The 16,296-nt window shown below is 31.8% G+C and overlaps 1 protein-coding gene and 1 long non-coding RNA gene across 5 annotated transcripts; one reads left to right on the top strand and one right to left on the bottom strand.

Moving 5' to 3' along the window:
• Window positions 1-2,053: 2,053 nt before the first annotated feature.
• LOC119631967 lies at window positions 2,054-14,599 on the bottom strand. 2 transcript variants are annotated; one of them, XR_005246730.1, is made up of 3 exons: window positions 14,317-14,599; window positions 13,959-14,186; window positions 2,054-3,495 (listed from the first exon to the last, which is right to left on the bottom strand). It is a non-coding gene; the product is annotated as an uncharacterized LOC119631967 (long non-coding RNA). The 2 variants fall into 2 exon arrangements; XR_005246731.1 differs by having other exon boundaries at window positions 13,959-14,183.
• On the top strand, window positions 4,202-9,580 carry LOC119631966 (glutaminyl-peptide cyclotransferase-like). Of its 3 annotated transcripts, XM_038024614.1 has the most exons (3): window positions 7,312-8,230; window positions 8,304-8,651; window positions 8,715-9,580. In XM_038024614.1, the coding sequence occupies exons 1-3, from the start codon at window positions 8,144-8,146 to the stop codon at window positions 9,240-9,242; spliced, it is 963 nt and encodes a 320-aa protein (XP_037880542.1). In that variant the 5' UTR covers window positions 7,312-8,143; the 3' UTR covers window positions 9,243-9,580. The 3 variants fall into 3 exon arrangements, with proteins under 3 accessions (XP_037880540.1, XP_037880542.1, XP_037880541.1); XM_038024612.1 differs by lacking the exon at window positions 7,312-8,230 and adding an exon at window positions 4,202-4,351 and having other exon boundaries at window positions 8,304-9,573; XM_038024613.1 differs by having other exon boundaries at window positions 7,315-8,230; window positions 8,304-9,572.
• Window positions 14,600-16,296: the final 1,697 nt, after the last annotated feature.

Genomic DNA, 16,296 nt, shown 5'->3' with positions numbered 1-16,296 from the left:
TTCGGCTGCCAAAGCTAAGTAATAATTTTTTAGATCTAACGGAATAAGCAAATAAACATTTGTCTAAAAAGTTGAGACTACAAAATCAAAATAAATTACGGAATCATTTCATTGCCAATTTTTTCACTTAGTTTTATTTGCATTTTTATATTTTTCCTCTTTAAAATCGTATTTAGAATAAAGGGTACTGTTTTATTTCTTTCCACACAATTTAATATTTCAATTTCTTCAAGTCTATTAACCAATTTTTAAACCTTGTTGGAAGTAATTTTTTTGCTCTGGAGGATACTCAAATCCTCTTCTAAAGGAACTAATGTTCTTCCAATTAATCCCATTTTATAAAAAACAATGTGTGCAGTGGATGGGAAAGTCGTTTTGCTTTGTATATTGGATCACTTTTATATCCGATTCACTTTTATTTATAATTTTTACGAAACGTTCTCGAAGCACTGCAACAGAATACTATTGCAGCTAGAAGGACTTGGCTTGTTTTTATACGCTTCTGCGCCGTACACGTTTGGTGCCGTTTTGCATTTCAATAGCGTTCTTTGTCGTACAATTAATAAATACGAAAGAGAAAGAACGTACATTGTCGCTAATTATCAGCTCTACTGTTATTACTGCCAGAAGAAAAGCCTGAAGTTCCTAAAAAATTCAAATTTTCTATTTTCAACGAAATGTACTAACGTTTTATCATTTGTTTGTCTGCTTTACCGCTTTAATTGAAAAAATGCAAGTCGCGCCGGAGAATGTAATTAGTACGGAAATTCCGCATATTCGGCTGCGAAATTATCAGTTGTCTGGTTATTTACAGTTAATGATATGCATTCGACGCTGTCTATAATACTCTATGATATAAGCAGAAAATTCCCTATATGGCGCTAAGTTTGAGAAGTCTTCTTTGAAAACAAATTTTTGTTTGGCTTTGCTGTTGAGGAAAGAAAAAACATTGCATATGCATAATTGAGTGAAGCATATACGATCATCGTTTTAACCTACATACACATTTACACAATTTCTCATATGCAATTAAAAACATTACAATCCTATGTTAAATTAAACCGAAACGAATAGCAAAGTATTACTGGAAAATACTCCAATTCATAACTATTTTTCCGCTCATTTCTAAAACTTACTGCAAAATTTACTATATCTGTAAAAAAAATCACTTTCCTATTAAACTTTAAAAAATTGTCTACTAGCATTTAAATTACAAAATATAGGAATTTGTTTTAGCATCATTTTTTTGTATAATATTATTATAATTGTTTGACTTATACTATTTAAAAATTACAAATAAGCTAAATTTATAATACCAGATAGTGAATCGTATCCACACATAGATGAGATATGTATAAACGTTAACCGTTACTAGATTCATTCGTACCTATTGAAAAGTTTTATTTTTGAAAATTGTTTAAAATTATCATAATTGAAAACGATTTCGTATTTGTTATATAAAATAATAATAATAATAAGGAAATAAATAACGATAAGAGAAGAAAACAATTTTGTTAATATTTCTTTGCAATAATTATTTATTGCAAATATACACGGAATATAAGGCAAAGAAAAAACGTTTATATAAATTTTATGTATACGACTATCAAAATTACATTATAAAAGCACAAAAAATATTAATATAGCTTCATAAATTTTTGAAATATATAATTGCAACTAATTACAATAGAAGATTAGCAACACTTTTCCATTTCTACAAAAAAATTTTCGTTTATAAATAATACAACTTATCAAACTACTACTTTAAAAGTTTAATTTTTATAAAATATTAACACGATATATAAAAATTAGCTGTCTTTATTAAATAAAAATACAGTTAGTTCAATATATAAGAGAAAAATTTTAATCTAACTCATGTAACTTACAAAATTTTATTTATACTATATTTATTATTTACTCATATTGGGTGAAAACAGTTTTTTAAGACTTTTAAAGAAATTAAATTTAACAAATCATAAAACCAATTGATGATAACCACTTTCATTTTGTAGTTGTTATTTATTGCACCTCATTAAGATATAAGACCACTGTAACAACCTAATATAAGGTATTGTTGAAAATTTTTTTAGAACACATGGAAAGGTAATAGATTTACTAATAGGTATCTTTTGGCATTTACAAATGCCAATTTGTATTATTTTATACTGATAGTTGGTCAAGCTGTTATGCCTTTGATAAGTTCAATGTCGATAATGATGCCTGCGACGGTCTCTGCTATATTGATGAAATTTCATGAATGTTCTACAGTAAATGCTAAATTAATACTGCCTTTAATTAAATACGCCTTCAATCAATACTAACCATTCATTTTTTCAATATAAACTGCAGATTGAGTTCTCATACCTTTTCGATGAAATTGTCAGAAAGGCCTAATAAAATGTAAAGTTCTCTCCTACTGTTGTGTGTAGCCTTCATTTGCTGAATTGCGGGGTTTGCAATAGCTATCTAATTTTTACATAGCCTTAAGGATACCGTTGATAACGATTGGAATTTAGCTGTGCAACTGATAAACGAGAAACGCACTATAATAAGTTAAAAAAGAAATTACCGCTTTTCTAACAAGAAACATTTAAAAAGTTTGTTGAAGTCAACTTATTCGAATTTTCTCTAGCCAATTATTTTTTATATCTATTGAAAGTTAAGTTTTCTTTACTAACTTCCTCAGGAGTCAAATAGTTGATGTATTTTGTCCATCATTTTCTTAAAGGAAGTCTCTTCCTAAATGTATATGTTAATTAACTTGAAACTTTCAACTTTCCTACAAGAAAACGAGAATTTTACTTCAAACTCTCAAATAAATTTCCTCACTTTATTGTTTTTTGATAGCACTGCTTGCAAATATTCCTTTCAGAACGTATAAATTTTGTAAAGTTGAGTCAATAATTTCAACCTAAATAGCGGCGTAAACCAGATTAGAGAAAGTGTTTTTATGTGCCTCTTGCGACTTGAGTGGTATTTCGGCTGCGTTCCGGCGAACATTAATTTATCGATGCTGTAATACGTGGGTTCCAATATCAGTCCCCAACTTTCGATATCCTCGTCTAGAAATTCGCAACGCTCCCGGCTATATTTGCAAACAGCAAATTTCTTAGCTGCAAAATGGCACTTATCACTTTAAACACGCCATCGATAGATTGTCGTCTAATTTGCAAAACCCTATAGTTCATTGTTATTGCTTTGAAAGTTTTTGCTTCATTTTCGATATCCATCTTCATGTCTCCCGATGCATTAAGATATCGATAGATATGAAACGGCTTAAGATGTAAATCTTTCGCCATTTGGTTTTTTTCGCCACGGGCAATAAGTTGATGTAAGCACGATAATTTTTCTCATCCGGTCTTTAAAATTTTATTTGTGATTGTTTGAAGAGATAGTCTTGAATCACCTATCTACTAGTGCAGTGTTTAAAATCGAAGTACACCTGCGTGAATTTTCCAAGCCGAGAGCTATTTTCGTTTGTTGTTTTGACATTTCCTGAAAAAGGGTACAAATTTCTTGTAGTAAGAAATAACACAAAAAATAAATTTAGAATATTACATTACAGTTGAGTTCTCCCCTAGGTGAAAGAATAAGTTACCCATATTTATAATGTACCCTCTATGCTCGCAGAGCTTTTGAAAGTAAATATTTTGAATTTAATAAATGGTGGGGTACCCTTTTAGCTTAACAACGTCATTTACACTTTTCGACTTATTTCGTATAATTTTTCCTTATATAAAAACACCCAAATATTAATGCCACTGTTTTTTGCGTTCTTGAAGTTATTTAATTTACTTGTCTACTGGACTAATGTTCCTCCTTTTTTATTTTGTATTTTAGTATGTATTTGCTAGTAGTACAAAATACTAAAATAAATTTTTACACTTGGGGAAACGAATAGGTTTAACAAGCGTCTACTTTTTGTCAAGCACAAAAGCCCGATATTAATGAGGCTCGCTGTATGCTGAGCCTATTTTAGGCTTTTAAACTGTATTTGTTTCCTTTGAAGAGTATCTGAAAAAGGCTTCTGCAATTTTCTTAGAACTGTATTTGAATAAATGATATAGTAAAGTAATTTTGTGTTCATGAAAGCCAGAGAATTGATGTATTTTCCTTTTCTCTTTTAATTTTTCCTCTCATTTCACTTCTGCCGCTATTATGTACCTGTTCAGATAAATAAAGTGAACAAGTATTATACGAGATGCATTTAGTTCGTTCACTACAAATGAGGGCATATAGATATATTCAACTAATTCGTAATTTACGTAAGAGGAGTTTAAATTTAATACAAAATTTAATGTATCCAAAAAAGATATGTAATTTAGGAGTTTGCTTTGAAGCGGAAGATTTGGTAAGTTGTATCTATTTATTTGCTTTTTGACCAGAAAATGAGATTTAATAAAGCACCGCGAATATGCAGCTGTAGCAATACATAGCATACATTTGTTAATTATATTCTTACGTAAGACCCATGATTGTGTGGTAATATACTCATATGTTATTTACTTTCTCACATCTGTTTGGACGCTATATAAAAATGTTTTTGTTTTTTTAATTTGTTTAGTGATGTATGATCGAAGAAGACAAGTGAATGGTATCGCTTGCCTTGAAGATAAGCATCACTTTGAAGAGAGTGCGAAAGAAAAATAAGAAAGTTTTGTTGATATAATAAATTTCTGGTTTTTCTTTCTTTTTTTACGCAGTGATTTTAAATTCAACCAGAAAAATTGGACGACAACGTATTGAATTTTTCTTGTGCAACATAAAACGTTAGTCTAAAGGGAAATAACATGAAATGTCGCTAACCCCATGTTCGCTTTGCTAGTATATTTCTTTCAATAAATAGAGAAGTGAATTAATTAAGCACTTACCCTTTGTCCTTTTTCTTCGATTATTAGCCAATTTTATGGTTTAACGGACGTTTCATTAAATTTATAGAGAAAAACTCATTTATTATTTTTCTGCGTTTCGTGACATACTACCCGTGACGCTAACGCTAATTTTGCATGATATTTTTGTTAATAATTATGGTAGGCCCTGTGCACTTTTGAATACGGTGCGGAACGATACGTTTTTGAGAAAACAGCTGTAACATTCCGAATAAGCACTTTCGTCTCTGATCGAAATTGGTCTGCGATCGACATTTGTTAAGCAGGATAAATTTACTATGTATAAAATATTAAGTGCTTTGATTTTTGGAGTATGTTACAGTTGCTTAGAGATTAAAGCATTCGTACAAATGAAACATGTACCCCAATAAGTGTCCGGTGTAGGACGTATATGGTTGATATACCCGTACGACTTCTGGCTAGAATATAACATTCCAACATTTAGTTTTCTGACCACAATGACCCCGCTTTTGTTATTTTCGAAACAATGCATTGTGGTTCCAAATACCACATCTCTAAGCCAAAAGCATTACAGGTTAAAATAACACTGTTTTGAGTACATTGTTAGTGTTTTGCAGTACATTGTTAGTGTTTTAATCGAAAGTGGTTGAATTCCTGAAGAAACGTTAAAAAAAATTAAAGTGAACAAAATCTTTAAATTTAAAGATTCAAACATTATACGTACAAATTTTTGCACAAATATTGAATTCTTTTTAAATTCCACTTTAAACTCAAATTGCTATCAAATTTTAACTGTAGAGGAATTTTGAAAAAAAGTTTTTAATTCACAAATCGCTATATATATATATTTCAAAGCTAAACACTTGAAACCAATCTTGCTTTCTAATGCCTAATATTATTATTAATTAAAATTTCTGCGTTCGTGGATTTTAATGAACAAAACAGTGATGTATTTCCGTAAAAACAAAACGTAATCAGGTGGCCCAGGTTTCAAGCACAATATAAAGTAGTCGTTTACATTTTTATTAAACAGAAAGAAGTAATATCTTAGCCCATCTCCACTCAACACTTCCAAAAAAAAAAAGAAGTATTATAACATTTGCTTTTAAAAAGTCGGTTTGTAATAAATAAAATAAATTCAAAAAATTTGAAAAGTTTCTTTAAAAAAAGTGATTTTATTTTTTGAAGCATTCAAGTCCTGCATATTTTGTATTATACAATTCATGCAGTTACCGTCGCCTTTGTTTTGCACTTTAAGTCTTTTTGACACGTCTTGTTTTCTACTTGATCAAACAGTTGAAGCATAGAATGGCGTATGTAATTCCATTTGCAAATACATCAAGCAATTTCAGATTCGACGACTTGTTGCAAAACGGTAAATTGTATATTAAAAAGATAGAATAATGTTTTGTCACTGTGGAGCATCTGTTGCCAGTTTCCAATAATCAGTAACGAAATTATATTCGGTTGTAACTGAATTTTTTATTCATTTCGCCATCATCCTAAAAAAGACAAAAAAAAAAACATAAAAAAATTTTCATGCCCTATAATATTGCGTGGACGCGGCTGATTCCTTTTATTTTCAAAATAAAAGTTACTGTCTTTTATTTGTGTGAGCGTTGTAGACATGTCCCTGCAAAAGTTGAAGTCACTTTGAACTCTTTTTCAAATTTATAGGCGATATTTTCATTCTCGTTAGAAGAGAATGTTTACCACAAATGCTACAGATTTGCACAAGCAGGCAGATGGACGGACGAACACACGGAAGTGTTCAATTGCTTTCCAAATTTGACACTGGCCAAGAATTTATGTACTTTATGGGGTTTTTGAACACTAGTTCTGCGCCTTATATAGGTATTGAAAAAACAGTTAAATTTTGGTACACTATAACATTGGGTAAGCGCGATCAGTGTTTCTTATTTTTGTGCAAAACTGCTACATATCACCCATAGAATATGTGATTAAATTTTTGTACATTTATTTGCTATAATTTATGAGTAATGAGCAACAAACCAATTTTTTATTCCTTTCAAAGAAGAGAGGTGCTCTCAGTTTACATGATGATGTGGGCGGGTCCTTCGAAAGTTTTAATCAATTTGCAGTACTAATTTGCGTGCAAGGATATCGAATGTTTCTGCCTAATATGAAGTCAACAGTTTCATTTTTACGACCAGTAGAATATTTATAACAGGTACTACGCACACAAACTGACAGACTTGCTTAAATCGGTTTAGAATTTGAAGTTAATCAAGAATATATGTAGTTTCTGGAGTCTCCGGTGCTTCGTTCTGAACGATGCAAACGCTTCGACTAAATGAATATACCTGCCATCTCTCAGTCATGGATATTGAAATAGAATAAAGCAATGTCAAAAAATTGGCTTTTGGCCAAAAAAAAATCTGCTCTTATCTTTTTTTTATTCAACTCAATAAATCAGCTGTTTTTGATTTGCTGAACACCAAAAGAAGAAAAAAAAAGGTATTTGGCATTATAGTGCAACGTAAAGCTACGAATTAAGTTCGACAATGAGACGTTGATTCCCGATAAAAAAAATAACGTTGATAATCAGCCATAGCTTGGAAGATGTTGGGGTGGCTCTTGACTATCACCGGCCGTATAAATTCATACGGATGCCAATTATGCTAAATGCCAGTTTCGTCAGCATTTGGAAATTGTTCCAAAAACGATAAAAAAAAAGTGCACAAAATCGTTTGAAACATGCAAAAATAAATTTGCAACAATTAGTTGGTACCTGAAAGATATCAAAATGCATCCCATTCATCATTTTGCATCAATATCTATTCATGAGAAAAGACTGTCCGAAAAGAACGCTGCGTTTGCCGCTCACTCATAGTTGTTTTGGCGAAACAAAGAAGATTTTTTATGCAATATAAGACAATGGATGAAATAGGGAATTATCACGGAACTCCAGAACCAAAACAACAAGTCGGGGAAAGCTGCGCTCAGCAGCCAAAAATGTAACAGTTGACCGCGAAGGTCACCGCGTCCGCTTTTTCGGAAGCGCATGGTATAATTCTCCATGAGTATCCTGAGAAGGGACAAAGGATAATCACCGAATATTATGTAGCGTTATAAGCGCATTTAAATGAAAAAACTGTAAAGAGATGAAACGTTAGATCGGAGATGAGAGATGTGATATATTATGCACAATGCAGTTTTCGGTTATTTACTGAACAAATGATACCAATCATAAAGTGTGTTCAACATTCAATATACTACTACTTTGATATTTTCGAAATAAATGGAGAGAAAATCTATTAATTTCATATAAAATGTTTTGCAATGTTACGTCGAACGTAATATTTTTCTTATTAGTTTCTTTCACTACAGCGGATAAGTTTTTAGTAAATCGTCATTATGTTCGTCAATAATTATATTATAGATAAATATATGTCGCAAAATTTGTAAACTGGCCTTTCTTTTCTTTTGCAGGTTCCATATTATGCAGAAGAATTATCGGATGATGATTTTTATACAATCAATCTTCTTTCCGACGTGCCACATTTAAAGGAAGCTGTCAAACAAATACTTCTACCTCGTGTAGTGGGCACCAAAGGACACAAAAAGGTGCGCCAATATATTATTAAAAGCCTTTGCGATCTACAGTGGTCGGTAGAATTGCACAAATTTCATGATAAAGTGCCGATTTTAGGGCAACTAGAGTTTCAAAACATTATTGCTACGCTGAATCCAAAGGCTGAGCGTTATTTAATATTAAGTTGTCACTATGACAGTAAATATATGGGGGATTTGCAATTTTTGGGAGCCACCGATGCGGCGGTACCTTGTGCAATGCTTTTGAATTTGGCTAAAGTTCTGAAAACTAACTTAGCTGCTTTCCAGAATACGCCTCTTAGTTTAATGTTGATATTTTTTGATGGTGAGGAGGCTTTCGAGGAATGGTTACCGGAAGATTCTCTCTACGGCTCGCGACGCCTCGCACGGAAATGGGAAACTGAAGGCTTTCTCGATAAAATTGATATGTTAGTCCTTTTAGACCTCTTGGGCTCCTCTGATCCGACTTTTTACAATTTCTTTAGCAACACGGAGTCATTTTATTCGCAACTGTTGTCGTTAGAGCGACGTTTGGCGAAGACAGGGTTTTCAACCTACAGCAGCAATCAAGTACAACCTCACCGTTATTTTCAAGCGCAGACATTGCGATCGGCGTCTCTACAAGATGATCATACACCGTTTTTGAAGCGCGGCGTACCTATTCTACATATTATACCATTACCGTTCCCTTCATTTTGGCATACTGTCGAAGATAACGAATCGGTTATTGATTATGTAACAACCGAAAATTTGGCTCGTATTGTGCGGTTGTTTACTATGCAGTATTTGTTCAGTGGTATTGCCAATAAAATCTAGTAGAATAGCTAAATATAACGATCTCGACATGAGATCTAAATTTAATTTATTTTTGAATTGTAAAAAGAAGCTAATTTTTAATAAATGAATTTTATATTACCAGTATAAAAGACGGTAATATAGCAAGTGTTACAGGATAAAAACTGTGTGAACCAAACCTGTTATTATTATTTTCTTACATACTACGACCAATTTATTAATATATAAATCCATAGGGAATATCAAATAAGCTTCAGATGCTAAATATCAAACGTTTGTCTGTCGGTGCTGAGTTTACATACCATTTCCTTAACCGTTCAGTTACTGTCTTAGTTAATGAAAATCTTGACTTAATCGGCGGCAATAATGGCGGACTCTTCAAAGTGGGGCCTGTAACGCTTTAAAAGTAGGTCATAAGTTTTGATTATATAAGCAATATTTATCAATTAAACCCTTTTATACCCATTACCGAATGATGATAGGTATATTCGTTTTGCCAAAACGTTTACTACGCCCAAAAGGATGCCCCACAATGTTTATATATTCTTGACCAGCACCAAAATCGATTTAAGCATGTCCGTCTGCATCTGTGTGATGTCTGTTGTAAACATTCTCCTGGCAGCAAAAATGAGGCAAAGATGCGCAATGCAAAATTATCGACTTCAAATTTGGCGGAAACATTGGAAGTCGCACGCAGGTTGGCATTGAGAACAGGCTAAATCAGTCGAAGAACGCGCCCACAGTACCACGCACAGTGAGAATATTTCTGTTTTTCGAAAGGAATAAAAAATTGGTGATTTGCTCGTTGCTTATAAACTATAGCAAATAAATGTAAAAAATTTGGACGAATATTTTAAGAGCGATGCCCGTAGCATTTGTGTACAAATACCGGAAAAATCGACCACACCTATCTTGCATTATAGTGTACAGAGATTTAATTTTTTTACAATCCTTCTATAAAATGCAGAAATTAGTTTCAAAAACCCCAAAAAGCATACAAATTTTTGGCCAGTGTCAAATTTGGAACGCAGTTAAACCCGTCCGTGTGTTCGTCTGTTCATCTGTCTGTTTCCGCAGCGTTGTAGTATTTATGGTAAACATTCTCCTGTTAACGAAAATGAAACGATCGCCTACAAATTTGCATAAGAATTTGGAATTGACCTAAACTTTTCAAAGCACACGCCTATAACGCCCATATACCTATAAAACAAAAACATTTGTTTTGAAAATAGAAAAAATGGGCTGCGCCCTCTCCCTATTGCGGAGAACGAAAGTTTTGTTCCTCTGCTTCTTTTGTCTTTGTTAGGACAACGATCATGTGTATAAATGGGTCCCGACCGAATTTAATTCACTTACTTGTTATAATTTCTGACGTATCTCATTTCACATTGTAAATATTCACTTTAATCTGTATTATAATATAAGATAACAGTAATTTTTGTAGTTCCACACTTTTGTCATACTCCTATATATTTTTTCTTAAATATTAACATTTGCCTTTTGTAAGAGAAACGTTCATAACTTCTACGCTAAATTATATTAGTAAATATTGTATAAGTTGATATGAGCGGTAGAGTGAATATTGCAATATGAGTATTTTGATACTCTTAAATTAATAACTACTTACTGTATAACAATAGTAATAATTATTATTATGCTTAAGAGCACAAGTCAAGGTAGGCATTTAATAAAAAATTATGAAACATCCTCTTCTAGAAGGTCGTCGTGAAAAGTTCCTCTCATTATAAGCTGCATTTATGGATTGAGTGAAAAAAAATATTTTTTAACAAACAAAAACTTATTTTACATATGACTTTAAGATTTTTTGGACTTAAGATAAAGTTATAAACAAACGAGTAAGAAAGTTAAATTCGGTTGGGACCGAGTCATCACCATTATTCTAAAAACGACAAAAGAAGTAAAATAACAAAACTTTCTTGTTCTATAATATGGAGTGAGCGAAGCTGATTTCTTCTATTTTTATAATAAAAGTTTTTGTCATATAGGAATATGGGCGTTGAAGGCGTTTTCTTTAAAAAGTATAGGTCAATTCCAAATTCTTTTGCGAATTTGGAGGCGACATCTTCCTCTTCGTAACAGGAGAATGTTTACCAAAAATACTGTAAAGCTGCGCAAGAAGACAGATGGAGAGACGAATAGACGGATGTGTTTAGTGGCAGCCCAAATTTGAAATTGACCGAGAATCTATATTATTTGAGGGGTTTTTGAAACTTATTTCTGCACTTTATAAAGATATTTTAAAAAAAATTAAATTTTGATACGCTATGATACTGGACAGGCGTGGTCAATTTTTGCATTTTTGTGCACACATGCTACAACATCGCTCATACGTTTAAATTTTTATACATTTACTTGCTATAGTTTATGAGCAATGAGCAAATCACCAACTTTTAATTTCTTTTGAAAAACAGAGGTTTTTTCATTTTACGTGGTGCTGTGGACGTGTCCTTCGACTAATTTGGCCGATTCTCAGTACTAACCTGCGTGCGACTTCCAATGTTTCGGTCAAATTTGAAGTCGATAATTTTGCATTCCATATTTTTGCCTCGTTTTTGCTGCCAGGAGAATGTTTATAAACGACATCACACAGACGGGCCGACGGACATGCTTAAATCGATTTCGAATTTGATGCTGATCAAGAATATTTATATTTATATACATTTATATATTTATATATGGGGTCTCTGATATTTTCTTCTGGCCGTTGCGAACGTTTTGAAAAAAGGAATATACCCTCACTTTTCAGTGATGGGTAATAAAAAACAAGGAAGTCTATATACAGCGAAAACATATCACAAAGTTCGAAAAAAAACATCTTTAGTTAGAAATACTTAGTTTTTGTACTTGCTTTCATACATTTATACAATAATTTATCTAATGTAGTGAGTTTATTTATATTATAAAAAGTTGCAATAACACAAATACCACAGAATATAAAGACTGTTCAGACCAACCAAACAACCTTACGAAGATCATGAAAAACGAAATATTATCAGGATGTAACAAACGAACCTAAAACAAATGCTGTTGATATTGTAAGGACTTAGAAAAAGATAATCCAAACAGTATTCACCACGAAACCACTCGAAATGTTGCGTCAACAATTTTCACAGCCGTTTAAGTACACGTTCCCCCAACCATGACAAATTCCCACCATGATTTGCACGCAGTAATAAATTTTGGATTGCCAATTCCTTTATTAGGTTTCGTCCTTACTCTTTGTTTACCATCGAATATATTAAACCTAAACTCATTATAAAGAGATGTTGAGATGATTTTTTTATTTACACTTTTTGCGATATTGAAAATTCCAATAATAGATAGATATATAAAAATGATAAATCATTCAAAAAGCCATATGCATAGTTAATTGAAAAAAAAAGCGTCGCGTATGTTCACTGGGTAGTTTGCTTAGAAGAAAATTTCCATTCAAATTAGTATGAAAGCAGTACGTGAAATAGGAAGATATTAAAATTAATTTTTAAAGTGTGGTACGTATTTTTGCGTTCTGCTTCGACTATTCACACATTAAAGAATTAATTTAAACGAAGTCAAAGGATAGAGTCAATCTGGGTATATGGTTTCAGAACGAATGAATGAAAACATGAAGTTGAGAGAGCACACTGGCCATTAATCACTAAGCATATAAGCATGGTTGACGGCTAACCCTCGTTGTTTCTACGGTTTAATTTTTTATTTTTAGTCTGAATTTTTTATAAAAAACTCTTTAGTTCGTACTACGTACAAGGTGTCAAACAATTTATTAATAAGTGATTGACCTAATTTTCTTAAAAATATATACGATATTTATCGAAAGGAGTGACTCTTGAAATTAGTAGAGGAGGAATATAATAATTTTCAACCCGCTTTTTTGGAATTTCCAAATGTTTTTCCATTTTTGTTTTTAAATTTATAAATTGCCGAGATGTTATAAAATTGCAAATCCTAATTTTCTAAGTGTATATTCATTTACTTATTCATTGTAATTATATTATTATTGTTTTGCGTATCATATTACATCTAAATCAAAAATTTTAAATTAATGAAGTTATAGAACATAAGAATCGAATATATTCTTGAGAATCGGTACCGTTCCGTGTACTATAACTCATGTGTTATATGGAAAGTTGCGAATGTATGTCAAATGTGTGCACATGCATATAAAAAGAGTATGTGCGAAAAGAGTAAGTAAATTAAATAATCATAAGTTATTCCTTCAATATAATTTCTTTTAATTGTAAAAAATTTCTTCATATTCCCATAGAAAATTGTCGCTGAAATTTATGTGAAGCATATGTTGAACATAAAATTCAGATTTCTTCAGTATGAAATGAACCATGAAGCGAAGACTAGTTACATTTGAAACCTACGTCCACTTTGATTTTTTTCGGATATACACAAAACGAACCGCAATCGTTTAAAACTTTGGCCTATAAATATCAAGAAGTATTAATGGCACGCAAACAACTTCATGCTTTGTAATTATTATAAAAGAATTTTTAAACGGCGCGATAGTAAAAATATTATAAATGACCTTATTAAAGAACAACCTTAGCGACTAGAGAAAATTTGTAAAAATGTTTGTAGAAATGTATAGGAGTCCAATAAGTATAGTTGAATATTTAGAGACCAATTTAATAGAGAAATGACCCTGACTGATATAGAAATCAATCAGTGCATTTTTTTTGCAGAAAGGATGTCTTATTTCGTACTTACGCGTTTCCATTTCAGTTTGGTAACAAATTCTTTCCGCCTCATAGAAAAAAAGGGGCCAAAAACTTTCGAAAACATTTGCGCAGCAAAGACCAACTGTCTTGAATGATATGGCAGCTTGTGGCACGTAGCCACATTCCTTCCTTTTTTAAGCATATGCTTCATATACTCTTTTTTCTGGTTTGAAAAAAATGTATACATGAAGAGGTAACCTTAGTCCGTCAAAGGCTGCTATGAAGATTCAAATCAAAAGACAAAGTGGATAGTTTTTATATTAGAAGCAAGGTCGTAAAGCCATACCGACTTGACTCTGTCTTGCCTGTTGTAGTTGGCATTTGCTGTTCAACAATAACATACTTACTCCTAATAGAACAATAAATGCATCCAAAAACAAGGAAAACTCTCCGACTTCCTGATCGTCCAACTCGCGCTCGTCTCTATTGTATGTACGGACGAAATCTGCACGCTAATTAAACCAACTGGATTATATGAATATGCTTTGGTTTGACTGATCGGGACTAATTTTGCCGCAAATTTTTGGCTATTCCGTACAACTTTAGATCAGAGTCTGCTCGAAATATTAATCTATTAGTAATTAATGTTGAGTTTCCTTTTCGTTCAATCTTTTGTGTGGTTTAGATATGCTGGAATGCTTAACTCCATACAACGCGTCTTCTTCTTCTTGAATATTTATTGAGTCAACGAAGCATGATTCGTAGAGTTGTTAAAAAAGGTAATGTGAATGCAAGTTTCGTTTAACATTCCGCAGTTTGGATGAGTTTTCAACACTGCGCCTTCAATATTTTTCAAATATTGCTGCGTTTTTGACAGAACGTTTAATATCGCTTCCTTTTTAACATTCCATTTAATTCAAGTTGACAATTAATTGACGTTATTGGTTAACATTAGATTCTTATGTTTCTTCGCTGACGCTAGTTGATGATTTCACATCTCTTAAAGGTCGGGTCCATCTTTATATATATTTTTATTTATTTCTCCTCAATCGATGAATCAATAATTAAACAAAAATTAGAAGCGACGCCTTTTTGCCGTAGCACTTCTACGGTGCAAACGATTGAAGTGATTACCGGGGACATAATTTTAGTGAAATGCCGTTGGCTTCTGGCAATTGCTAATCGAATACGTGTAGAAATACTAATATTAACGTGGGGCAAGGATTTCACTTTAATTCGAACGACTTTGGTCGAACCTGGGCTGGGTGATGCGAAAGTACAATTTCAGAAAAAACTATATTAAAGCACAATATACTTTGGTATGTATCAATTCTATCAATATAAAAGGAAAAATTGATGAGCACTCTGCGCATCTAATAAGCAAAAATCAAGCATATTAAAGAAGCAATAACATGTCCAAGTTTAAATAAAAGTCGATCGTAGACTAGGACTTGATTGGTGTGATGCATATCAATATAACAAAAAAATCAAAGAGTAATGAAAACAATAAGACATTGAAATATAGCCATATGCTAAAGATAGTACTAATGTTCAAAAGCTTAAAAGTTAGTATATACATTAAGTCTTAATCTAACCGCGCAATAGAAAAGCTGGTTAAATACACTGACAATTTTCATCATTTATAGGCAATAAGTTGCTTTCTTCAGTAAACTAAGTGCAACTGCATACTACAAATATTGGATACAGTATACATAGTTTTTGAGTCATTGAAATGAGCATTGGCATATGTGTGGTTAAATTTATATACTAAAAATTAAATAAAAACATTGGGAATTTACATGAAAAACTGCTAATAATGATCGTAGTCATCATATAGGTTCATTTTCAAAATTTTTGACCACAAATATGTACATGGAATTTTATCTTTTATATGGCAATACTAACATTTTCAAAGAAAATACATTTGCCCTTAATAGTTTACTTTATTTATATTGATAGATTAAATTTTTATGTTATGGGCAAATGTATTTTCTTTGAAATTGTTAGTATTGCCATATATAAGATAAAATTACCTTTTCAAGCCTTAGCAATGTTATAAACAGACGTCAATTGTGACTAATGGGGTACTTTAAAAATGTATATATTAGTAAAAAGAACTGTAGCAGTTTAATAGATTCAAGTTTGTTTATAAAACTTAACATTTTTCAAATCAACATAAAAATCTGTTTTAAACAAAACCAATGCAATAAAAGAATTTCAACTAATTTATTTTAAGTTAAAATGAAGCTAAAGTGTATTAATGCTGCCAAGATATCATTGCTATTATAAGGAAACCCTTGTGTTGACAACACTAAGATGTCAATATTTAGTAATGTGCATCTTAAAAAAAACATTAATAAAAAGCACTGAAGCATTTTAATAGATTC

The sequence above is a fragment of the Glossina fuscipes genome, unplaced genomic scaffold (assembly GCF_014805625.2).
Source record: "Glossina fuscipes isolate IAEA_lab_2018 unplaced genomic scaffold, Yale_Gfus_2 1, whole genome shotgun sequence".
Classification (NCBI taxonomy): Eukaryota; Metazoa; Arthropoda; class Insecta; order Diptera; family Glossinidae; genus Glossina; species Glossina fuscipes.
The sequence above is the reverse complement of the archived record's forward strand: the minus strand, read 5'-3'. Positions and strand labels throughout refer to the sequence as shown.